General features: G+C 46.4%; 1 protein-coding gene across 4 annotated transcripts in view; it reads left to right on the forward strand.

Annotated features, from left to right (window-relative positions):
- Positions 1–25,986, forward strand: part of ILF3 (interleukin enhancer binding factor 3) — a 43,845-nt gene that overhangs the window by 8,009 nt on the left and 9,850 nt on the right. Inside the window, exons 2-21 of one of the 4 annotated variants that reach the window (XR_004968117.1) lie at positions 8,418–8,514; positions 9,387–9,616; positions 9,779–9,956; positions 12,699–12,846; positions 14,242–14,333; positions 14,722–14,817; positions 15,458–15,569; positions 15,992–16,089; positions 16,662–16,773; positions 16,873–16,983; positions 17,314–17,513; positions 17,882–18,049; positions 18,501–18,626; positions 18,732–18,908; positions 19,007–19,160; positions 19,305–19,358; positions 22,713–23,072; positions 23,722–23,850; positions 24,236–24,419; positions 25,551–25,716. Coding sequence is in view for 3 of the 4 variants with exons in the window: in XM_036312352.1 (XP_036168245.1) it covers positions 8,512–8,514; positions 9,387–9,616; positions 9,779–9,956; positions 12,699–12,846; positions 14,242–14,333; positions 14,722–14,817; positions 15,458–15,569; positions 15,992–16,089; positions 16,662–16,773; positions 16,873–16,983; positions 17,314–17,513; positions 17,882–18,049; positions 18,501–18,626; positions 18,732–18,908; positions 19,007–19,160; positions 19,305–19,358; positions 22,713–23,072; positions 23,722–23,850; positions 24,236–24,372 (2,685 nt within the window). In the remaining variant the exon portion in view is untranslated. Of the gene's footprint in view, positions 1–8,417; positions 8,515–9,386; positions 9,617–9,778; positions 9,957–12,698; positions 12,847–14,241; positions 14,334–14,721; positions 14,818–15,457; positions 15,570–15,991; positions 16,090–16,661; positions 16,774–16,872; positions 16,984–17,313; positions 17,514–17,881; positions 18,050–18,500; positions 18,627–18,731; positions 18,909–19,006; positions 19,161–19,304; positions 19,359–19,783; positions 21,453–22,712; positions 23,073–23,721; positions 23,851–24,235; positions 24,910–25,550; positions 25,717–25,986 lie in introns of those variants that run through there. The other 3 variants (XM_036312352.1, XM_036312353.1, XM_036312354.1) reach the window with 3 other exon arrangements.

The raw sequence follows: 25,986 nt of genomic DNA on the forward strand, positions 1-25,986 counted from the left end.
ATGTGTTCACACAAAAATGAATACACAAATGTTCTTAGCTTTATTTGTGACTAGTATCCCTGTGTATGAATCCGTGCACCAGTAGCTCTCTGTGGGTCCTGGCTGCTCCACGCCCACTGCCCAGAGGCTCTCTGTGGCCCAGAGGCCCATCTGCAGCCAGGCGCTGAACACTTGCCTCGTCGCCACAGTGACGAGGGACTGGGAGACTCTGGTGGGGCTGAGAGGACTGGTTGCCACAATCTTGTGGCTATGGGTGCCACGATCTTTGTGATGGAGTGATGGTTAATTTGCATATTCCCCTTTTATTAGATAGGATAGCCAAGAACTGGAAACCCCACAGATGTCCTTCAGCTGCTAAATGGTTAAACAAACCAAGGTGTGTCCATACCAAGGAATACTACTTATCAATAAAAAAGAGCCAACTATTGATACATACACAACTTGCATGAATCTTGAGGCAGTTGTGCTGCGTGAAACAAGCCAATCCTGAATGTTTACATCTCTACAATTTTGTTTATATAAAACATTCTTGGAATGCCAAAATTACAGAAAAGTGAAATGAATTAGTTGTTAGGGGTTAGGCATGGGGGCAATTGGAAGGTGAATGTGACTGTAGAGGGCAACAGGAGGGATCCTTGTGACAGCAACAGTCTGTATCTGTTTCAGTATGAGTATCGTGGTTATATTGTACTATATAGTTTGCAAAATGTTACAACTGGAGGAAACTGGATACAGAGTACACTTAATCTCTTTTTACAATTTCAGGTGAAGTTACAATTTTCTGAAAACAGTTTTCATTAAACATGAATGTACCCCCTTGCCTACTAAAATAATTGACATTTGAGTGTTAATGTCCTTTGTGAAGGAGTCTTTTTAAAATTTTTCTTCTTTTACTTAAATGTGATTTTACTGATTTGAGAGAGAGAGAAACATAAACATCAGTGATGGGAGAGGATCATTGATTGGCTGCCTCCTGCACGTGTCCCTGCCGCCCCTTCATCCCTACCCCCAAATCGAGCCAACTTGGGCATGTGCCTTGACCTCTTACTTCATGGGTGGGTGCTCAACCACTGAGCCACACCACCAGGCAGGCATTTTTTTTTCCTTAGTGGGAAAAAAACTTGGGAGAAGAAATTAAAATGTATGTTACATTTTTTGAAAATCCTCTACGGCTTCCCCATGGGATAGGTGGGCAAGTTGCATCCCCCCCCACCCCCCAGGTGTGGAAGATTTCCAAAGCTGTTTTCTCCTCTCTCTTTGCTGCCTGGAATGTGTTGGAAAGAGGGTTTGATAATTCTCACTTGGTGTCACGTTGAACTTTCTGCTGTGATTTTACATTTCTCTTGGTTCATTCAAGAATAGTTGAAATTACTCCAATAATACATTGTATTTGTGGCTTTATAGTTGAAAAGGAATTTTCCCATATTGTCACCTTTAATTCCTACTCTCTGCAACTTTGAGGCAAGTGATTTTTCTGGAGGTCCTACAGCTGTCAGGTTGGAGAACTGAGGTGGATACAAACCTGGGGTTTCTGTTTCTTAGACCTGTGGGCTCTTCAGTGTCAGAGGGCCTGGGGTCCTGCTTCTCACAGACCAGTTGGAATTTCTAGAAATAGTAAGACTGGAAGGGAGGGGGAAAGACAGAAAGAGAGAAACAGCCATGTGAGAGAGATACATCAATTGGCTGCCTCCCGCACATGCCCTGACCAGAGCTGGGGATCCAGCCTGCAACTGAGGTACATGCCCTTACCCGGAATCCAACCCAAGACCCTTCATTCCACGGGCCGATGCTCTATCCACTGATCCAAATTGACTAGGGCGGGCCAACTTTTTATTTTTCCTAGAAAAATGCCTTTTAACCAGATACCATACACCATTTCCATCTTTTCATAAGAAAAAAGATATTTTAGCACTGAAAATATAGAAAGTAAGTTAAGCATAAAGGATGGCCCTTTACATTGAAAATCTTTATTCCTAACTTTCTACCTTTCTATGGACCAATAAAAACACTGTTGCAGACAGAACTTTGCCAATTGCACTAGACTTGAGACTTTTGTTAGACTTAATTTCTCGGAGTGGTGTCCATGCCACATTTTTTGTTTACTTATTTATTTTAAATCTGTGTTTATTGATTTCTCAGAGAAAGAGGAAGGGAGAGGGAGATAAAAACATCAATGATGAGAGAGAATCATTGATCAGCCGCCTCTTGCATGCTCCCTACAGGGAATCGTGCCTGAAACCCAGGCATGTGCCCTGACCAGGAATTGAACCATGACCTCCTGGTTCATAGGTTGATGCTCAACCACTGAGCTACAATGGTCAGGCCATGGCCACATTTTAGATTGGTATCTTTTGGATTGCTTTGTTTAAATTATTTATTTATTGGGGTGACATTGGTTAATAAAATTATAGCTTTCAGGTGTAACGGTTATATAACACATCACCTATATATTGTATTGTGTGTTCACCACCCCAAGTAAAATTATTTTCCGTGTCCTTGATGTGATATTAAACGTTTTAAGGAGATACTAAAGGACAGCACTTCTGTATTATTTAACTTGACACTCCAGGATAGGATAGCTCCAGAGGTTAGGAAACCAGGAGGAGCTTGCTTGGGTCCTTGTACATTTCAGAATCTAATTCAGTCTCTAGGACCAGCATCTAATTCAGGGCAATTCCCCAGAATCCTTAGGATACCTGCTAGGTTTTGTGAAATACCGTGGAGGTGGGGTTGTGAGTCCACTCTGGAAGAATGATGGGGCCATACCTGTTAGGCTGTTCCCACCACACCTGCTTATTATACAAACATTTGTTGATCTTCCTGGCCAGTGTGTTCAGTGGTTAGAGCGTCACCTCACACACCTAAGGATGGTAGGTTTGATTCCTGGTTGGGGGCAGGGTTGCCTGGGTTGCAGTTTCCATCCCCAGCCCTGCTCTGGGCTTGTGCTGGAGGCAACCAACTGATGTGTCTCTCTCAAATCCATGTCTTTCCCTCCCCCCCCACCTTCCACTCTCTAGATATAGATGGAAAAGATATCCTCAGGTAAGGATTAACAACAACAAAAACATTTGTTGAATCACACGTGCTAACTTGGGCATGTTTCTTTTCCAATAGCAAATGCCATGAACATCATATTCTAATTAGTGAGAGGTCAGAAAGATGATCATCACATTGTCAGCATGATTTGTGGTTTAAACTTCTGTAACTGCATGCCATAGCTGGTCTGGTTTCAAAAACAAAAGAAAGAAATCTGATTCTATTGTGTTAAAACATCCCAAACTACACAGAGGTCAGGCTTAAAATCCTGATTCTTGCTCTAGCTGGTGTGGCTCAGTTGGAGCATCGTTCCATACACCAAAAGGCGGCTGGTTCAGTTCCTGATCAGGGCACATACCCAGGTTTCAGGTTCCATTCCCGATTGGGGTGCATGCAGAAGCAGCCCAATGTCTGTCTCCCTCTCCCCCGGCTCCTTTACTCTTTCTCTTAAAAAAAAAAATCCTGATTCTTCACTCCACTCTTTCCTTCCTTTGGTTTCTTTTTCAGAGAGGCTGGGCTGGTAACAATTAGGTGTCACTTGTGCCTAGGTTTGAATCATAAATGAGGTTGCAGGAAAAGCTTTGTGCAGCCTTTCACAGCGTTAGTTTAAAGTTAGATTGGTAGGGGTCTACGATTTTTTTTTTTAAAGGTTTCTGCTCATCCAGAAGACCCCTGTGTCCATTAATGAGATGGATTCCCTGGTATTCAAGACCAGAGCAACTGGCTTCTGAGAGGCTATGTTGGGTGACAGATCTGGGCTCACAGTGAGACAAGCAACGCCAGTTTTTTTGGGTTTTTTTTAATGCATTTTATTGATTTTTTACAGAGAGGAAGAGAGAGGGATAGAGTTAGAAACATCGATGAGAGAGAAACACCGATCAGCTGCCTCCTGCACCCCCCCCCACTGGGGATGTGCCCACAACCAAGCAAGGTACATGCCCTTGACCGGAATCAAACCTGGGACCTTTCAGTCCACAGGCCGATGCTCTATCCACTGAGCCAAACCGGTTAGGGCTATTCCAGTTTTTAAATGTTTGTTTTAGTTCAGGTAATTAGTACTTTTACTTGCTTTGTCCATGTGAATCACTTTGTCCACCTGAATCAGGAGGCATCACCACCAAGGCCTGGTCTAAAGGAGGAGGGCCAGGGATGAAGGGACTGCAGATGGGCCAGACTTGGTGGTCAGAGCCAGCCATAGCCCAGTGAATTCCCCTCAGAGGAGGATCAAATGACACAGCTTGTTGAAGCAGAGGCATACCCAGGTTCTTGAGTTTTAAACTGTGAGGTGAATACAGCAGAGGGGTGCATTTGGGGGTAGGTGTCGAGTGGCACTTTCTGTGGGCTTATATTTTGACACAATGAATATCTTGTTCCCCAGTGGGAAAGGGGGAGTTTTAGGCTGCTTACCTCAGTTCATAACCTGACATTAGTAGTAGTTTTTAGAGTATGGAGTTGGAATGTAGGCATATCTGGTGGTGGCCAATCATTATTACTTAATTTTGTATTGGTTTTGAGAGAGAATCATCCATGTGAGAGAAACATAGATCAGCTATCTCCTGCATGCCCCTGACCAGGAATTGAATTAGCAACCTTTTTCTGCACAGGACAGCGCCCTTCCAACTGAGCCACACCAGCCAAGGCTATTACTAATTCTTTAAGTTATCATTATGGATTCATGGATTTTTATAAATGCAGTGTGCTTAATGAATTTTAGTTATGTATTTGAAAATTTTTATTATGAAAAATTTAAACATACACAAAAGGTGACAGTTTTATGGTGAATGCCTACCTGTATATGCACCCTAGATTCTGCCATTGATATTTGACTGTTTCGCATATCTGTCCATCAATCTGTTTGGTTCATCCTTCAGCCTACTTTATTTTTATGGTGCACTTCAAAGTAAGCAGAAAGTTGAACTCTTCTCTTGTAATACATTTTTTAAAATATATTTTTATTTATTTCAGAGAGGAAGGGAGAGGGAAAGAGATAGAAACGTCAATGATGAGAGGGAATCATTGATTGGCTGCCTCCTGCACACCTCATGCTGGGGATCGAGCCTGCAACCCAGGCATGTGCCCTTGACTAGAATTGAACCTGAGTCCTTTCAGTCCGCAGGCTGATACTCTATCCACTGAACCAAACCAGCCAGGGCTTCCCTTGTAATATTAACCAGAGCCCAGTATTTATGTAAAGTCCTTTTTTTTCTTTTGAAGTAATGCACAGGTCTTTTTTGTATATATTTTTATTGATTTCAGAGAGGAAGGGAGAGGGAGAGAGAGAGACATCAATGATGAGAGAGAATCATTGATCAGTTGCCTCCTATGCCCCACACTGGGGATTTGAGCCCGCAACCCAGACATGTGCCCTGACCGGGAATCGAACCCTGACATCTTGGTTCATAGGTTGATGCTGAGCCACACCGGCCGGGCCACACGTCTTGAATATACCATTTAGTGAACTCTAACCACTGCATACACTCAACCCGTACCAAGATGTAGACCATGACCAACACACCCAGAAAGTGCCCTAAGGCCCCTTTCCAGGTGTTCCTTGAAACCATTCCCCAGAAGCAACAGCTGTTCGGAATTTTTTCTCATTTATTAGCATTACCTGTTCTAGAACTTCATATAGGAAACTATTTATTTATTGATATTCAGTTGCCCCAAATGTAGCCAGTCAGAGCCCTTACCAGTCAGCTCCTTGTTCTTTGGACAAGACTGCATCAATCTCTTAAGCAGTTTCTGACACTGCAGCTTGACCTAGGCCCACCAAAGTACAGTTCCTGTATCAGGTGCTGAATCAGCCACTTCTCCCAGGAGCTCCTTTTAAATAGGTTTTAGACAATATCAATCCTACAAAAGCCCTGGATAAAAAGGTCAGCCATCTGGAAACTTGGTTAGAAACTTTATTTTTTGAAAACTTATTTTTAAAGTCTCTGCATTTGGTATTTGTGTTGAAGGAAGGATGTGAGATGAGTAGGTGGTATAGGTATACAGTGAAGTATTTGCTCCTGAGCCTCATCGGGTTTAGAGGGAGGGAGTTTGTCCTTTCGGGTTTGCTAGCTGGCCAAGTCCAAGTGAACGGGACTTTCAGGCCGTATCCAACACTGTCCCAGCAGCTAGCCTGTGGCCTGGCATGAAGAAGGTGCACACTGAATACATGTTGAACAAATATGCTTTTAAACACCAGCCTTCTTTATCAGATTGATGAAGTTACAACACAGATATGGCTAGGAGTGGTGGTTTTTTAACACGGGTCCTTACCATTAAGCTATGATTTCTGTTTCTTGGTAGTTTAGAATTAGTTTTCTGAGCTTTGGTTTGATTTTTAGATTACCTGCCATGGCTGCACTTTTGTAAGACTGCTTATGCATTTTAAAAAAAAAACGTGGAAATTTTTAAACATGCACAAATGAATTCCAATATACCCATCCCCTAGCGTCAACAGTTATCAACATTTTGCAGCCTTCTTTTACCCTCTGCCTCATTGGAGTATTTAAGAGCAAATATCAGGCATGTACTTTCAACCATAAAATTTTCTCAATGTATATCTAATAGGTAAAAACATTCTTTTCAAACACAACCACAATATCATTTGTCCCTAACTGAATAGTGATAATTCATTATTACTACAGGATGCAATTTTGCATGCATATCACTTAGCTCTAGGCTTCCACAGCAGCCTGGTGGTGTAGATCCAGCTTCACGCTTTCCTTGGGTTGACATACTCACTTCACAATTCTCCTGCAGAGAGAGGGGTTGCTTCCTTTTCGCAGGTATAGAAGGAAGCTCCAAAGAAATCTCAAGACCACACTGATAGTGGCTGGGCAAGCAGGGTTCAGGCCCACGTCTGTGCAGAAGCTCCCACTTGGTAGTGACCAAGTGGCTCATCGAGGGCCCATGCACAGCCAGAAGCTGAGTCCAGGGAGTGGTCATTCACTCCTCCCCTTCCTACTTGTGCCTTACCATGAAGCCTGTGAACCCCACCTGGCATTTGCTGCAGGGGCATTTGGCCTCCTTCGATTTTCAAGTTATTTGGAACCTTAAAATTTTTTTCTTTAGCCCTAGCTGGTTTGGCTCAGTGGATAGAGCGTCGGCCCTGGGACTAAAGGGTCCTGGGTTCAGTTCTAGGCAAGGACACATACCTCGGTTGCAGGCTCAATCCCCGGCCCTGGTCGGGCCATGTGCAGGAGGCAATCAACCAATCAGTGTGTCTCTCTCACATCAATATTTCTCTCTCTGTCTCTCCCTCTCCCTCTACTCTAATGAAAAAATATCCTCAGGTGAGAATTAACAAAATGAAACCAAAAAAACCTACAAATAAATAAATTGAATTAAAAGTGATTTAAAACATTTTTTTCTTTAAATAGTATAAAGTTTGGATTGTATCCTCCCTTTTTTTAAAAAATTATTTTAGAGAGGGAGAGGGAGAAACATCAGTCAGTTGCCTTCCATACCTGCAACCTAGGTGTGTGTGCTGACCAGGAATTGAACTTGAAACCCTTGGGTGCACTGGATGACGCTCCAACCAACTGAGCCACAGTAGCCAAGGCGTGGAACCTTTACATTTTCAGTTCTGTTACTAGGTAACCCTAAAACATTGTGGGAATTCTTGTTTTGGCCAATCATGTTGACATTTATCTTAAAAGTGAGTCCCTGTCCAGGATGAGCCTGCTGCCCTGGCTAGTGACTGGCTTAGATTGACAGAGCTAGCTGTTAGGTGGTTGTATGCAAAGGGTGTATTTATCTGTTCCATGTTGTGCTGACGGGTTTTTTGTTGTTGTTTACTCATTTGGGAGATTTCTGTGTGGACCAGAATGTTTACACAGAGTGGGGGTTGAGTAGGTTGTAGTCAAAATTATAATTATAGCTGTGTTTGTCCTGAAGACTTCTGTTGTGCGTTTCAGTTGTCTCAGCCTCTCCAAGGATGAACCCACAGGTGTGTCTTTGTGGTGCAGTGGTCACATCTACCTGGTGTTTCAGAAGGTTCTTGCCTTTCCAGTTTATAGGATCTTTTTAGAGCCCTGTCTCTTGCTTCTTCCATTTCTTCATTACCCTTAAGGACCAGAATCCATCTTTTCCTTTATATTTGTAAAAATTGGCATACTTTATATAAGAAATGATGAAAGAAGATAGAAGAAGTAAAAATCATCTGAGTGTGGGCCTGAAGTGATTTTGCTTCTAGAAACCAGCTCTTTTCATTTTTAGGGAACTTTATAATTAATTAATTAGCTGTTTGTACCTTGGCTTAGCGGTGGTTACTTGAAAATAAAGATGTGTCCTGCTGTGTTAATGGGGCTTATTAATGAGTCAGCGCTGCTGTCCTCTAAAATTCATTCATCTATGAAATTTGAAACTAAAAAGATTTTCTGATTTTATAGATAGCTGAAGTATTGATAACACCAAGGAAATCTGTCACAATTTGAAAATATAAGCAAAATTTGATTTCCAGACACTACAGAAAAAGAAGTAAAAATGGTAAGAAACTTTCTTTAATCATAGGTACTATTTCTTCATACATGTACAGATGTTTGTAGTATTGCCTCAATATATTTGATTCTATTTTTTTTAATTCTATTTTTCATTTAACTTGAATTCTACTACATAGTGTAACAATTCAAATAATATAGAAATATAAGTGACCCCTTCCCCCATTGTCTAGAGAAAGAACAACTGTTATGTCTAGTTGTCCTTTTCCTAGTGTTCATATACAGGGATGGGCAAAAATGGGTTTACAGTTGTATGTGAAACACAGTTTATTCTTGTATTGTTATTTATTAGTTATTGTATTATTAATTTGTATTACAACTATAAACCTACTTTTGTCCACCCCTGTACAGTAATCCCCCCATCCGTGGCTTTGCTTTGCTTACCCCTTGTCAACCACAGCCCAAATATTATATGGAAAATTCCAGAAATAAGCAATTCAGATTCACCTCACTTCGTCAAGTAGGCATTGTGTCATCATCACCTCACAAGAAGACAAGGAAGGATGAGTACAGTACAGTGAGATATTTTCAGAGAGAGAGAAATACCACATTTACATAACCTTTATTGCAGTATATTGTTAAATTATTTTATTCATTGTTAATCTCTTACTGTGCCAAATTTATAAATTACACTTTATCATAGGTATGTATGCTCAGGGAAAAAACAGTATATAGAGGGTTTAGTACTATCCGTAGTTTCAGACATCACTGGGGGTCTTGGAATGTATCCTCCGGAGAAGGGGGGACTACTATAGTCTTATTTTCACACAAATGATAAAGCATAGTTATGCAGCCTGAAAGGTAAGTGGTGGGTTGCTTGGTCTCTTCACATTGGTTTTAACTGAATTTTCACATTTCCAGCGTCCATTGCGAATTTTTGTGAATGATGATCGCCACGTGATGGCAAAGCATTCTTCTGTTTATCCAACCCAAGAGGAACTGGAGGCAGTCCAGAACATGGTGTCCCACACAGAGCGGGCTCTCAAAGCTGTGTCTGATTGGATTGATGAGCAGGAGAAAGGCAGCAGTGAACATGCCGAGTCCGAGAACTTGGACGTGCCCCAAGAGGATGAGAGCAAAGAAGGGGCCGGGTAAGTTTGAGGTTTTGTTGTGGTTTTTTTTGTTAGTTTTTCTTATTTCTAGGGAGACTGACTAGTCTAGAGTTGAGCATTTCCTTTCTGAAGAAACTCCAGCCTTTCTGGGTTCTGGCCAGACTGAATCCCTCACATAGCATGCGTTGATCTGTTCTTCAGGGAGCAAAAGACGGAGCATATGACCAGAACCCTGCGGGGTGTAATGCGTGTTGGCCTTGTGGCAAAGGGCCTCCTGCTCAAGGGGGACTTGGACCTGGAGCTGGTGCTTCTATGCAAGGAGAAACCCACAACTGCCCTCCTGGACAAGGTGGCTGACAACCTGGCCATCCAGCTCGCTGTGAGTGTGACCACATCCACTGGGTGGGGCAGAGGAAGAGATGCCCAACTGTGACATGTGCCAAAAGACATACTCTACCCACCCTTATACCTGCTGTGCTCGCACCTCAATAGGGAAAGGACTGGGTGCTGCAGAGCCACTTAGGATCTGAGGACAATAGCTGGGTGACTGCAGTGGTGCCCAGACACTGGCTTCGAGGAAGGACCCAGTACCTAACATATACTAGGCTGCACTGTTCTAGGGCCCCAGTAGGCTTAAATTTCACATCCAGACTCCATTGGATGGCTGGGTGGGGGGATGGATGAATAGATAGTATAATTAACTCTTTCCCTCATATCTAAATTTTGACATCAAAACCTTTTTAAAAATCAGATCCTATTTTTTCCTTAATCCTCACCTCAGGGCATGGTTTTGATTTTTAGAGAGAGAGGAAAAGGGAGACAAACACCAGTTGGTTGCCTCCTGCATGTGTCCCTACAGGGGATGGAACCCACAACTTACAAATGACTAGGAAACAAACCCACAGTCATTTGGTATAGAAGGTAACACTCCAACCAACCGAGCCACCCTCCCAGGGCCAGGCATACATTTTACATGTGTCATTTCATCTTCACAATGCTCCTTGTAGATAGGGCTTTATCAACAAGGTATTTGGGAAGAGTAACAGACACCGGCACCCTTAGCTGCTGATTTCTGGGGCTTCAGAACCTCCACACATCACTGCAACCAGCTGCCTCCTGGATTTAATGACAGGAATAGCAAAAACGAAAGAAGTAAAACTCATTCCTTAGAAATACCATTCACTTTTTTAAAAAAATTCTTGCTTGAGGATATGCTTATTGATTGGGGGTGGGAGGGCGCATTGATGTGAGAGGGAACATCAGTTGGTTGCATTCTGTCCCTTGTGACTGACAATCTGGGATTCAGGACAAAGGGCAGAATTGAAATGTGAAGCTAATGCACTACAATAGGTAATTCTGGGGTGCTATTTAAGATGAAACCCTAGCTTTTCTGTTTTAATAGTAAGTAATTTTAAGTTAATTTTATCCTTGTCTATTAAAAGCATATTAATTGAAGAAAATTAAGCTGATGAAAATGTTTCTGAAGGAAGGACTTTTTTTTTAAATTTCTTACTGATGTTTTAGAGGGTGGGAGGAGAGAGAGACATCAATGTGAAAGGGAAACATTGATGTGAACCAGCATTACCTTCAGTGCATGGGATGATACTCAACCAACTGAGCAGAAAGACAACTTTTTTTATATATAAAGAGTGGGTTTTAGAGAAAGATGCAAATAAACTACATTTTTATCTATTTAGATTGGTGGGTTGTGGCTTTTTTGTGTTTGTTTTTTGTTTAAAACAACACAGATACATTATCTTTCAGTTCTGGAGGTTAGAAGTCCTGTGTAGGTCTCTGTGGGCCAAAATCAGGCTGTAGAGGAGAAACTATCCTGTTCATTCAGGTTGTTGACATAATTCAGTTCCTTGTAGTGGTAGGACTAAGTTTCTTGCCTTCTTGCTGGCTGTGTTAGCCGAGGGTCATTCCCAGCACCTATAGGCCACTGCTGTATTCCATTACTGAGGCTTCCCTCATCTTCAAAGCCAGAAACCTTGGGTGGAATCACTTTCACACTTCAAGTCTGCTCCTCCTCCTGTCTCATCTCCAGATGAATGGGTTTGTTGTTGTTTTGGTTTTGACGGGCAAACTTGCACACACACACCCAGGAGACATATGGTAGTTTCTGGGGACAGTTTTGGTTGTCACAGTGTGGTGAGTAGAGTGCTACTGGCATCTGTTGGGCAGAGGGTGGCGGGATGCTGCTCCTCACCCTACAGTGCACAGAGAGTACTGAAGGCCAGTACTGCGGAGGAGCAAAACCCCCAGTTTAGATTTTTGGAAGTATGGTTGTCTTCCCTACATTTGAAACTTATTTTGTTTCCCTTTAAAAAATAATAAAAGCTTGACTTTCCTTCATCAAGGCATGTAAACTGGTATTAAAAAAAAACAGAAGTCAGACCATTGTGACCATCCTTATAGATATGCATTTGCAGTGAGTACGTGCTTTAATATGCACCACATGACAAACTATTTTACTGCACATCATTTTCACTCCACACATTGGTGGCTGCTCATCCTGGTGTGGAAATAGCAGTTCCTAGATGCTCACTTTGTGCTGTGTGCTGAGCTTTCCATCCAGAGTCCAATTTAAGCCTCCTGCAGCCTTGTGGTATAGATCATGTCATTAAGTCCATTTTACAAATTAGAAGCCACAATGTTTTGGGAGTTTTTTAAGACTTAATTGATTTTTTTAGAGAGAGAGAAGCATCAATGTGCCCTGACCCAGGAATCGACTCAGCAACCTTTCAGTGCACAGGACAACGCCCAACCAACAGAATCACACCTGCCAGGGCTAGAAATAAGAGTCATAATGAGATTAAGTGATTTGTCTAAAGTCACGCAACTAGCAAATGACAAAAGGAGGATTCACGCTCTCAGGCCCTAAACTCTTGCATGTTGCATTATGAAGCTTCCTGTGAAAAATGACATCTTTGTCTATGAAGTACTGGAAAATACCCATAGACCTTGCCAATTAGAAGGAGGTCCTGACCCCCTAGATGAAGGGCCTGTTGTCCATCACACCGCAAGATATTGGCCTGTTTTCTGCAACAACCAGTGGGGCTAACTAGAAGTGTGGATTCCCTTGAGAAAGTATTTTGAAAATTGCATTTTCTTTTTTTAGGCTGTTACAGAAGATAAGTACGAAATACTCCAATCTGTCGATGATGCTGCGATAGTGATAAAAAATACAAAAGAGCCTCCATTGTCCCTGACTATCCACCTGACATCCCCCGTTGTCAGAGAAGAAATGGAGAAAGTATTAGCTGGAGGTAGGGAGGCTGAGAAGGCCAGCAGGACTTTGGAAACTTGGTGTTCCCTCACTACTCAAATGTGCTATTCAGTTTTAGACTTCGTTGATAAAAGGATACTGGTGTAGCTTTGCCCACTTTTACTCTGAGATCACATCTCCTGTTTTGGTACTGGGGAGTTTGATCAAACAGTTGCACTAAAAGTGAGTAGCACTTTTCAGAGGATTGCACCATTTTGGTTTGTCTTAATCCTTGAATGCTGTCATCAGTGTTACAGTTGGCTTTTCTATTGAGCCATTCTCTTGTGTGGCCTTGAAAAAGTATGTCCCGGGTGATGTTACAGTTTTTTTAAATTATGGGAGACAACCGTATGGCTTCTGCGTAAACATCATGATGGAGTTGTACTAGCAGCTTGTGGTGCAGCAGAACTGAGGGCTTCTTCATTTGTCTTCCTTCCATTGGCTGCTTTGATCAGCTCAGTAATTGAAATGCAAAGAACTGATACAAAGTGAGATGCAAAGAGCTGATACAAAGTTAAATTGTTGTGTGATTTTTTTCAAAAAACAAAAGATCAGACACTAATAATGCTTTCACAACTCAGAGTCCTCCCAGGGCTTCCCTCTTGTGTGAATTTTTTTTAATCACAAACATCACACCGCAAATTAAGGGAACAGGCCTTATCCAAATCCCTGATACACACACGGCAGAACTACAAACACACCAGTTTTGCTGCAGCATGGGCTCACACTTAGCACCCTTGTTGCTGTTCTTTGATTACCTTTGGTTCTGATACCCGAATCCAACTACCAAAGCCCTTTTAGTTTATCAGTTTAGGGAAGCTGGACCTTTGACCAACAGGACTCTCTCTGTCAAGGGCTGGGGCTAGGGCAGTCCTGCCTGGTGGGTGGAGGTGGTCCCCTTTGCGGCAGATGCCTTGGGATGGCTGTTGGGGGAAGCAGAGAGGGAGTTCATTTCGACTCCCCCACCACTGTTTTGTTTTTGTTTTTTTTTTGTAGGGTTTTTTTGTGTGTGTGGTTTTTTTTCTCTATTGAAAATTTTAATACAGCTAATTTATTGGGAGATGCCGGGGAGGAAGCATGGTAACAGTCTATTAGAAGATAGGATCCACCTATCTATTCCCTCCCCTATGGGATTATTCCTTGTAGAGTAACTTCCCACTTGTATTTTCGTTTTTGTTTTTGTTTTTGTTTTTTTTGGAGGGGCCTCCAATTTTTGCAATTTCCTCTCTGGGCAGAGTTGACACACTCAGGCTTCTCCTTCCCTGGTCCAGGGTAGAGATGACTTGAGATTCTGGGAACCTCCACTGCTCTTTAGGAAGCTGCCACATCCCCTTTCCACCTGACAGAAACCCCTTGGTCAAACTGTGCCTTGTCTTCTTATTCCATCCATGAATAGAAACGCTATCAGTCAACGACCCCCCGGACGTCCTGGACAGGCAGAAATGCCTTGCTGCCTTGGCGTCCCTCCGACACGCCAAGTGGTTCCAGGTTTGCATTTTGTTCTTCTATTTGTCTTTTGGTAGAGAATTCCTAAGTTTTAACGTGGCTAACTTGCGCTGTAAAGTTTCAGTAATGTTGACCAGTGCCGTGCAGAGTTTAGCACCTGCAGGCATGCAGTTGCTAATGCAGCACGCATAAACCAATTGACAATCCCCCAAGGAGGCTTGTGACTGAGTAGGTGGGTTGCTGCTGCTTTGTGCCAAGAGTAACATTATTATCGTCCACACAGTGGCATCACTGCCAACCACACACTTGATGGTTGTAAATGTTCATCCTTTACCCTGGACAAAGTAGCACCCTGAGACTTGTGTTGTTCATGTTTGCCTTGTGTTCTGGTAGGTGCCTTGTGTAAAGAGCCTGTGCTTTGTTCCTCTAGGCCAGAGCCAATGGGCTGAAGTCTTGTGTTATTGTCATCCGGGTCCTGAGGGACCTGTGCACCCGAGTGCCCACCTGGGGTCCTCTAAGAGGATGGGTAAGGCACCTTCTAGCTATGGCCACCTGGGGATTGTGTACCAGGGACCTTCTTCCATAGCCCAGAAATATCTTCTGGTATCTGGGCTAGAGTGGCCCTTTGGGGTATGGCTGATGTGTCCCCATCCTAGCTGCTTGTTTAGCAACTGCTGTATGCCACATTCTGGGTGGAAGGTGAAAGTGAGAGCAGGACCCCCATCACTGCTGAGGAGGCACACAGCTTAGCCTAGGGAGGGTGCTAGCACATACTGTGACACGCTCGGCTCCTTGATGAAGCCTTTGTGGCCACTCTTGGCCAGCAGTCAGCAAATAGGCCTACAGGCCAATTCTGGCCAGCTGCCTGTTTTGCAGCACGTACTTAAGGATGTTTTTATAACTTTAAATATAAGTACCTACAAAATAGCTTTAACTTGGCCTCATGGCCAATGTGGCTGAAAAGATTGAATGTCTGGCCCTTTAAGGAAAAGTTGGCTGAGCCCTGATCTACGTGTCCTATCTTTGGCTTAGCCCTGTCTTGTGAACTTGAATGGCTGTGACTTTCCATGCCAACCCCTCCTCACATATACACAGTGACAGCTCCTCAAGCATTGGCCAACCTCCCCACCCCTGGACATGGGCTAACTATCCCTCTTGCCTTTCAGCCCCTTGAGCTTCTCTGTGAAAAGTCCATCGGCACAGCCAACAGACCCATGGGTGCTGGCGAGGCCCTGCGGAGAGTGCTGGAGTGCCTGGCGTCAGGCATCGTGATGCCAGGTTGGGGCCTTGTGCTTTGCAAGTTACAGGAAAAGGACAGGGATCAAGGCCCTGAGGCCACTTCCTGGCGGGTCCCCTGACCGGGTTAGGGCAGCAGCAGCTCCATGTCCCCATAGGGCTAAAGCATGTGACTACCCTCTTGCACCATCATATCCAGCCCTGTGCCGGCTCCGCAGCTGTGACTCAGGGCGGATCCGGGGCACTGGTGACCCACTCCCATGTGAGCTCCTTGCTCTGAGACACATGTGGATTATTTCTCTCATGGGCTGGATGCTGAGTGGGTCACCGAGCTCAGCGTGTTTTCCAGAGCTGGGTGTGGATGGGGCGCGGGGGGTAACGCATCTGGTTCCCTCAGCCAGTACAACTCTTCCGAGACACTAAAGGATAATCCTCTGCATATCTTCCTTGTTTCCTGCCTTCAGATGGTTCTGGCATTTATGACCCTTGTGAAAAAGAAGCCACTGATGCTATTGGGCATCTAGACAGACAGCAACGGGAAGATATCACACAGAGTGCGCAGGTATAGTCATCGCCATTGCCACCGTGAGCCCTTACCCAGTCTGTAATCACTGGCTTCTAGTTCCATTACTGGGTATTCTCAGGGTCGCCACTGGACAGTAGGCTCAGGTTGGGACTGAAGGCGAAGGGATTGTGCCTGATACAGGGCGCCCCAATCTGGGCTGCTTCTTTCCCCTGGTGCCACGCGTGGTTGTAGCCTGCTCCCCAGCCTGCTCGAGTGTTGTTTTCAGACACCGAGTTCAGTGGGGAGATGTATTTGCTATTTAGATTTTTCCAGGGGTCCTTCCCTTGCAGGCCCACCACGTGGCTCCGTGTGGCAACCAGTCCCCAGATTGGGGTCTCCTGTATTCCTCTTGAGGCGGGTGGTCACAGGCTGGCCTTCCCCCACAGCAAGGCTGGGTCCTGGAAGTCAGGCCCTCCCCTGGCTGTTGGGGGACCCCTTGCTATTTTAGGGGAGACCATTAGCAACCCCTCAGCTCCTGCCCCTTCCAGAAGGCATTAGCAAGCGTACACACCTTGGCCAGGCACACAGGGCGGCTGAGTCAGGTTCCTGTTCCTCTTCCCCTTTTCCAGCATGCTCTGCGACTTGCTGCATTTGGACAGCTGCATAAAGTCCTGGGTATGGACCCTCTGCCTTCTAAGATGCCCAAGAAACCAAAGAATGAAAACCCAGTGGACTACACGGGTAAGTCTGCCAAGGGCTCCAGGTTGGGCAGCAGCCTTGTGAGCCCCTCACAGAGCACCAGACTAGTCTCTTAACTACTTCTGTCCTGATCTCTTTCAGTTCAAATCCCCCCCAGTACCACCTATGCCATTACGCCAATGAAACGCCCAATGGAGGAGGATGGAGAGGAAAAGTCTCCCAGCAAAAAGAAGAAGAAGATTCAGAAGAAAGGTACAGGCATTTGTTCCTAGGCCTTTTTTATCCTCCATCTGTCTCCATTTAAGGTTAACCACAACGTAGGGAGACATCTGAATTTTTTCAGACATGTTTAAGACGTCTTTAAAATGGTTAAGTATATCATATGGGTACAGAAGACAAGTGGGGGGCGGGGGATGTGCCCCTACTGGTGACCCCAGAATTGGCGTGTACCTGGCAACAGCATAGACAAGGCCTTGTAGCTGCCCAATCTATCATATCCCCTTACAAAAGCCCATATCAGAAGTGATCCCCTCCCTGGTTCAGAACTGATGTTCCAGAGTGATGTTGGTGGTCTTTCTCTAGAGGAGAAGGCAGAGCCTCCCCAGGCTATGAATGCCCTGATGAGGTTGAACCAGCTGAAGCCCGGGCTGCAGTATAAACTGGTTTCCCAGGCGGGGCCGGTCCATGCCCCCATCTTCACCATGTCTGTGGAAGTAGATGGCAGCTCATTCGAGGCCTCCGGACCATCCAAAAAGACTGCCAAGCTGCATGTGGCTGTTAAGGTACGGTAGCTGGTGGCATTAGCCAACATATGCTTTTCCTTTAGACAGCGAAAGCACTTTGTTCATCTAGGATTTTTTCATACCTGTCGTCTCCTATTTAAGTCCTAGCTGCAAACACTATGAGGCTTAGGGAGGGTATACAAACAATGAAATGGTTAGGTTTTTTAATGTTCGTCAAATCACATGTGGCAAGAATGCCTTTGTCAGCATGGCTGACAGGCAGAAGGTGTCCACACATGGTTGGGCATGTGGGGAGCTAAAGGAAGCAACACCCTGCAAATTGCTGGGTTCCACCCTCGGAGCTTCTGATTTAGAGTCCCAGTGCTGAGCCCCATCCCTCACAGGGGCCTTGCGGGTCTCCCTCCCAGGTGTTACAGGACATGGGCTTGCCTACCGGTGCTGAAGGCAGAGACTCCAGTAAGGGGGAGGACTCGGCTGAGGAAACTGAGGCCAAGCCAGCTGTCATGGCCCCTCCACCTGTGGTAGAAGCCGCTTCCACCCCCACTGCTGCCTTTACTGCGGATCCCACTACCGAGGTGAGCCCATGGTGGGCGCCGGGTAGCACAACAGAGTGGTGCAGGCAGCCTTGTGTCCTGTGAACCTGGATGGTTGCTGGTCCTCCTCATTTTCTTGCAAAGGAGTCACCTTCCAGTCTGGGAACCTATAGGGGGGACTGGATTTGAGCCTTTGAGCTATTACCCAGAAGGCTTTGCTGATGTTGACCTAGCACTCAGGGATGTACTGGGGTGACCCTCAGTCAATGATAGGCCATTTCCCAGAAGAAGAGGGTGCAGGTGGAGGTCATCTTGTTGCTGGGAGGCTCACAGGTGATTTTCAGAGGCGAGGGTGGTGTGGGGCAGCAGGTACATGGAGTGGAGGGCTGTGGTGCAGTAGTGGCTGTGCAGCACGTGTTGGACAGCCCTTGGCTGAGTGTGTTGGGTTTGTGTGGTTTTTTTTTTTTCCTTTTTCCCTGAGAACATAAAACAGCAGGGGCCGATTCTGACCAAGCATGGCAAGAACCCCGTCATGGAACTTAATGAGAAGAGGCGTGGCCTCAAGTATGAGCTCATCTCAGAGACTGGTGGCAGCCATGACAAGCGCTTTGTGATGGAGGTGAGTGATCCTGGAGCAGTTCCTGTGGAGGCCTGGAATCTTTGGAGAGTCCCCTTGCCCATTGGGAGGTTTTGGATCACCCCTGACACGTGTCTGTTCTTTCAGGTTGAGGTAGATGGACAGAAGTTTCAAGGTGCTGGCTCAAATAAAAAGGTGGCAAAAGCACATGCTGCCCTTGCTGCGCTAGAAAAGCTATTCCCTGATGCCCCTCTCTCCCTGGAAGCCAATAAGAAGAAGAGAGCACCTGTGCCTGTCAGAGGTGGACTGAAATTTGCTGCTAAGGTAACAACTGGCTGCCCCGCAATCTCTTTAGCTTGGCATGAATTCTTCTGTGATCTGAAAATGAGGCAAATGTAACTTGTCTGTTCTTTCCTGTCCAGCCACATAACCCTGGTTTTGGCATGGGAGGCCCCATGCACAACGAAGTGCCCCCACCCCCAAACCTTCGAGGGCGGGGAAGAGGAGGGAGCATCCGTGGTCGGGGTAGAGGAAGAGGATTTGGTGGCGCCAACCATGGAAACTACATGAATGCTGGTGAGGAACCTTGTCCCATACCCGTGGGCCTGTCTTGCTCTCTCGGGTGTGTGGGGTCCCTAGGGTTGAGCTGAGGTGCTGGGAGAGGCAGATGCAGAAGGAGACCCGCCTCCAGCCCTGATAACCCTGTCGGTTCCTTTCTAGGCGCTGGGTATGGCAGCTATGGGTATGGAGGCAACTCAGCAACAGCTGGCTACAGTAAGTGTGTATTTCTCTTGGTCTGAGTTTGGGAAGAAGCTGCAGTGTAGCTCCCATGCCTGAGTTAGGTCAGGGTGGCCCACCCCATCCTTGGTGATTAGATCAGGTGGTCCTCAAGGCCCCCACCCTCCCCATCCTGCAAAAGTGTGATTTACTCTGTAAATGTTAACACACACACTGTATGACTTGAAAGTACCTTAAAAGTAAAAAATTTTAAATTTCTCTGCTTTAAGCCATGTGAACGAAGCACCAATCTGTGAATATACTTTTCCTGACAATGCACAGCTCTTGTCTTGAGAAGGAGCCTTCATTGGGGGGTTACAGGAGCAGAGAAATCTAAAACATGAATTTCAAATGTGGCGCTCTGTGCCATTTTTCAAAAGAATTCTAATTTTTTTTCTCTGCTCTGTCTCCCCCTTTTGTAGGTGACTTTTTCACAGACTGCTACGGCTATCATGATTTTGGGTCTTCCTAGAGCATCTAAAAGTATTGCACACAAAATCAACTTTTTACTCCAATTTTCTCGAACTCCAAAACCTAAAGTGTCCGTGCTGTGCCCCTGTGCTTCACTGGGTTTCTCAACCGTGGCTTGTCACCGCAGCTTGTCTGAAACTCTTAGCCTGCAGAATTTAAGACAATGGCAGTTTTTATCGTGATTTGCCTTTGAACTTGGTCATATTGAAGTTAACAATAAGTGGAAAACAATTTTCAGAGAATGCATTTTTTGTGCAGAATTGCACAGAATTCTAGAGCCAGCGTTGGTCAGCATCAAGGCAAAAGCCCACCTTTGCTTTTTATGGAAAGCATTACTTTATTTAAGAGACAGATAATGATGCATTTTAATCTACCTTTGTCTTAATTTACAGCAGGTTTTGTATGAATTTTTAACCTTTTAACAAATTCCCAAATCTGGTTGATGCCTTTGATAGTGCTGAAAACTATTTCACCACATCTGAATCCAGAGCAACCGACTTTTTTTCTTTTCTTTCTTTCTTTCTTTTTTTTTTCTTTCTTTTTTTTTTTTTTTTATAAGCATGTAAAACAATGGGAACATTGGGGAATTGTATATTGTACAAAGTTAACCTTTCCTGCCTCTTGTAAATGCTCTGGTGGGTGATTGGGGATGCGACATTCTGTGGCTGGTTTAGCTAGAGGTGAACTCTCAAAGGTATCAAAACTGTGCTTCCATCATTTAGTGCAAGAAATAGACAGGCTTAAGGGATCAATAATGCAGAATTTTGCAAGTCCTGATTACAGTTGCAAATGAATGGAATTCTAGAATTTTATTAAATGGAGTTTTAAAAATAATCAAGCGGAAAGAGCCTAATATGTAGCTCAATTCTCCAGTGAAAATTTTACCTCAGTAGGGCCTGCACTGCTGGGCGCACAGCTGCGACAAGCCCTGGAAGCTTCCACCCTTCTTACCTTAACGTACAGGCTTGAGGTTGTGGCTTCTCCCTGTGTGGAGAGGCACACAGAGGCGGTCCGGCTCTTTACTCAGGCCCCATTTCCTGGTGGGAGTCCCTGGAAACAAATCTGGTTTTATCTCTGGTCAGCAGTTCTTTTTTGCAGCAAAGCCTGCCTCTGTGTTGACTTGCAAGATTTTGCGTTTATTCAGGCAAAAACTGGTCAAAACGGTTACTGCATAATTTGTTCCCAGAGGTTTGAAACATTCAGTGAAACTTTTTAAAACTTTGCATGATGTATTTTTTTTTTTTAGAAAGTTATTGTTTGAGAATAATGTCTTTTTATACCAGGAAATAGTTATCCTGAATGACGTTGAAAACTTCCCCTCTCCTTTTTTTTTTTTTTTTTTTTTAATCAATACATGTTAAAGTAACAAGCCCTAACTACTTGGCGTCTTCATTCATTCCTGTGCTTGTGGAGGGGTGCGGAGGCAGGCACTCAGTGTAGCCCAAGGGTCAGCTGATGTGGCAGAGTTCTAAGAGGGGATTTGAAGAGGACCTCCTGTCCTGGCCTCCTTGTGTTTGCTCTCTTGCATTATGGGACACATCCTTGTCCTTGGCTTTGTGATGGAGGTGTTGGTATAGGGTGGAGACTGCCCGCCTGAAGAAAATAAACCCATAGCAGAGATCAGTTTTATCCAAATTACTGTTCAAATAACCCAAGGCACACCACTGTGGGGTGCACATCTTCAGTGGGTGGAAGGCTGGTGAGGACTCCCAAATTCACCCAAAAGACGAGAGACCCTTACATGGAACGGGACAGATTGCGTGGCAGCGTCCCTTCCCTCTCCTACCTACACTGGGCATAGCCCGGCTGACCAAGCACCAGCCTCAACCATCTGTGGACAGAGGCAGAACTAACCAGCAAAGGCACACCCAGGCCTACCTGCTCTAGGAACCCAGGAGCTCCACTGCCCCTGCGGGAGCACTGGACACTGCCCAGCCAGATGGACAGCAACCCACAGGACCCATCTTCTCCCTGTTCCCCGCGCCTTAGCTGACCCATCTCCCACAGGTCCACTTGAGAGTCTTTTGGGAGCCATATCTTGACAAACAGTGTTCTGGGGGGTCCTTGCCTAATGACCAGAATTGGGGGAGCTCTCTGTGACATTCTCTGCCCTTGAGCCTCAGAATGTGGCGGCTTGCTGCACGCTTGTCCTGCTGCTCAGTCCTGCCTCAGCCCAGCAGCTGTGCTGGGAACAACAAGGTGCCCTCTGGGGGACCACTTGGATCTTCTGATCTCAGCCTTAGTCTTCTTTCCCCTGGAGGCTGTGGAATTGCTCCTAAGGCATGTGTTTGCATAAGTCCCATCGGAGGAGTCCCAGGACATTTGGCTTAAGTGTCCATTCCTGGTTCTTCTGGAACTAGGTCAGAGCAGTTGGTCTTCTAAGAATGACACCAATGTCAGGGACCTTGTTAAAGAGCATTTCCTAGGGTCACCCAAGCCTGTGACTGCCAAGCCTCTTCCCAGCACAGCAGGGGAGGGCTGGTTGCTTCTCTGGGCTTTGCTTTTCCTGTCATCGTTGGGGACATCTGGGTAGCAGTCAGCTAGTTGTGAATGTCATCCTGCACTCGGAGCCCATCTCATTGTAACGTTGACATCCGCTGCAAAAGCTGCTCTCAGCGTGCTGCCGTGCCGCTGCTTGGCAAAGATCCATTGTCATCAGCTAATGGGTGAGTGGAGCTGAAGGCTGGGCCAGCCCAGACCAGGCTGCTTTAGGGACTGGAGCTGCTGCTCCTTGCTCTCCTGCCTCTCACTCTGCCCCCACCTGAGCAGCAGGCTCCTGGGTCAGCCTTCAGGACCCACAGCTTCGACCTTCCCTCCCTACCCCTCTGTTCCCACTCCATTAACCTGAGCCTCCGCCTGACTGGATGCCTTCCTGTTTAGGTCAGTTCTACAGCAATGGAGGGCATTCTGGGAATGCTGGCAGTGGCGGCGGCGGGGGCGGTGGTGGCTCCTCCGGCTACGGCTCCTACTACCAAGGTGACAACTACAGCTCCCCAGTGCCCCCGAAACATGCCGGGAAGAAACAGCCACACGGGGGCCAGCAGAAACCCTCCTACGGCTCAGGCTACCAGCCCCACCCAGGCCAGCAGCAGTCCTACAACCAGAGCCAGTACAGCAACTATGGCCCCCCGCAGGGCAAGCAGAAAGGCTATAGTCACGGCCAAGGCAACTACTACTCCAACTCCTACAGCTCCCCCGGGGGCGGGGGCGGCTCCGACTACAGCTACGAGAGCAAATTCAGTGAGTTGGCATCCGGTCCCCCAAAAGCTCAACACTATCCCACCTCTGGCTGGGGGCTGGAAGGAAGTTGGAGGCATTGGCCTTAGGGTGGGCATTGGGACAGACTTGGAGGCAGAGGCCCCCAGGCTAAAGCCCCTGAGGCTGTGGGTTGAGACGGGCACAGGGTGGAGTCTGAGTCTGGGCCAGCCACTTCGAGGTGACCTGTGGAGCATCCAGCCCCTATAAGAGCGTGAGTTACTCTGCTCCATCTCTCCCTCCATCTCATGTACAGAACCGGGGGGCTGCACTGTGCCAATGGCCCCATTGGGAAAGGGTAGGAGAACCGTGGTTTGTGGTGGGACACCCAGTAGCAGGGGCCGGGACTTGGGCTAGCTCTGCAATTACTGAACTGCTGGGAAACTTAGGTTGGAGGAGCAGGTGGGAAAGTGGGATGGAGCTTGGCTTCAGAGTGGTGATCAGGACAAGCCAGGGCATGGTGACCTGTGGGATTCCAGCCAGCCCCAAGCAGTTCGTGGTGAGACTGACCTGTGCCAAATCTAAGCAGTCAAGACAGGGAAATTTGCAAGGGTCCAGGGTCTTGGCCAAAGGTCTGCCACGTCCAGGGCTGCAGCACAAGGCCCTTTTAACCACACTGTCTTCTCTTTCCCAGACTACAGTGGTAGCGGAGGCCGAAGCGGTGGGAACAGCTACGGCTCAGGCGGGTCGTCGTACAACCCAGGGTCACATGGGGGCTACGGAGGAGGTTCTGGGGGCGGCTCCTCGTACCAAGGCAAACAAGGTGGGCCTGGGGCAGCAGGTGGCATAGCATGGGGAGGGGGGTCCTCACAGAGGCAGAGGCTGTGAGGGTGGGTGTGGCCTGGCTTGGGCAGATAGCCTGGGCAGGGCCACAGTGACAGCTGCCTTTTGGCTTCTGTGTGGGGCAGGAACAGAAAGCAGGAGACGGGGCATATGGGGCTCTATGCAAGCACCAACGTAGGCATGCCTTTAGTTTCTTGGCTTTTAGAACCAGGGGCCCAGGAATTATCGTACCCTAAATTTTGCCGCCTCCATGAAGAAATGCTGGCAATACGGAGAGCCACACAGAACCTGGTGCTTAGCCCCAGTTAGAGCTTCCACTGCTGACACCTGTGACTGGGCTGATCCCCACCCCCTCTTTCCCTCAGGAGGCTACTCATCACAATCGAACTACAACTCCCCGGGGTCCAGCCAGAATTATTGCGGCCCTCCCAGCTCTTACCAGTCATCACAGGGAGGCTACGGCAGGAACGCAGACCACAGCATGAACTACCAGTACAGATAAAGCCCTGAGGGTGAAGATTTGTACCTTCTGCACTTACCCTCCTCGTTGTAAGATTCAGTTTTATGCATCACAGTTAACATGTCTGCGGCCCCTCTGGGTCCTCTTGCCCTACCCTGTCCACGTTGCTGTGTTGTGAGGTGCAGCTGGTCACCTTGTGACCCGTTCTGTGACCCATATTTAGCCGTGTTTGGGACTCCACATCTTCAGTGGTTTGTTAGTTGCCATTACAACTTTGTCCGAGTAGAGTTTTCTGAGTTCTTACAGTTCAGTATCCCTCTGTCTATTTACAATTGGTGTTAGTGTTAACTCAGTTTGTCTTGAAATAGTTACAGAAGGGATACCTCATCTGTTAATGCTTTTGTGAAGTGAGTTAAACGAGCTTTCTGTATTTTAATGCTTTAGTGTTTCAGTTTTATAAGTGAAGATTTTATTTTAAAAAACAGTGGGAAAGAGTGGGGTTTTTGTATGTCTGGATCATTCAGGCAGTACATTTGAATTCAACTGAATGTAGACAAATAAAAATCGGAGAAAAAAAAACTGCGCCATCGTAGGCCTGGGTGTCTGACCCTCCAGGAGTTCAATGGACAGGTTTAGGTTCCTCCACTCTGTTTCCAGCACTGGAAAGTGGAGCGCATGTGGCAGGATGGTCCCTGTTCACCAAAGAGGGTATAGTGGCTACCTCCAGGCTTATGACATCTTGACTGAGTTGGTCAGGGCCAGCAACCAGTTAGCTGGAATCTTGTAGCCCCTATGTCCCAGCGAACTCCACAGCCCCGAGTGTCTGCATAGTAGCCTAGCGACCCATGCTCCCACAATAGAGCATGCTTTGTTTTATGCTCCGTGAATTCTGGATGTAGTGTAAGTGCAAGTTGAAGTCACCATGGATTAAGTTTGGTACATAGAACCTAATCTGAAAAAGCCTGGTTGAAATTTGACTGAGGCGCCCCCAGATGGAACCATTTTTTAGTGCTTGGGAGACATTGTCACATAGTGGTTAGAAGCCAATGCTGCAGAACATTCTACACTTACACATCAGTGTGGAGGTGGAGGAAACCTCCCCTGAGCAGCCCTTCTCAACTCTGGGGGTGGCCTGTCTGGGAAGAGCCCTGTGGGCAGACAGGGCCTGCACTGCCCTCTGCAGGGACCCCTGTCGACTTGCTGCCTCTTCACCCTCTCAGATCCTGGCACTGTTCACCGCCTAAGCTCTTTGTCCTCCCGTGCTTGTTAACCATGGCTACTGGGAGAAGTGCAACCCATTCTTGATGCAGGATTACTCAGCCGAGGCAAAAACTCCAGTGTGTCTTCAAAGGATGAAGACTTGCTTTCTTGGAGAGGTGATAAAAGGTATTCTGCACTAAAAAAGAAAACATTGGGAAATGTTTGCCCTCTGCTGCAGCAGAGGAGGTCCTAGATACCAAGTGATCCAGGTCGGGGAGAGGGGCCCTGTGAAATCCATTCAAGAGGTGGCCAACAGTGTGAACATTTTGGTCAGCCTGAAGTGCCTGCCTAAAGTATGTGTACGAGTTGAGAGAGGAGACAGGCTTGAGGGTGGATATCCACCCCAGCTCCTCTCCCAGACGTGTGCAGGGGCTGGGATAAAGACCCATGTGACAT

This window comes from Myotis myotis, unplaced genomic scaffold (assembly GCF_014108235.1).
Source record: "Myotis myotis isolate mMyoMyo1 unplaced genomic scaffold, mMyoMyo1.p scaffold_m19_p_6, whole genome shotgun sequence".
NCBI classification, from domain to species: domain Eukaryota; kingdom Metazoa; phylum Chordata; class Mammalia; order Chiroptera; family Vespertilionidae; genus Myotis; species Myotis myotis.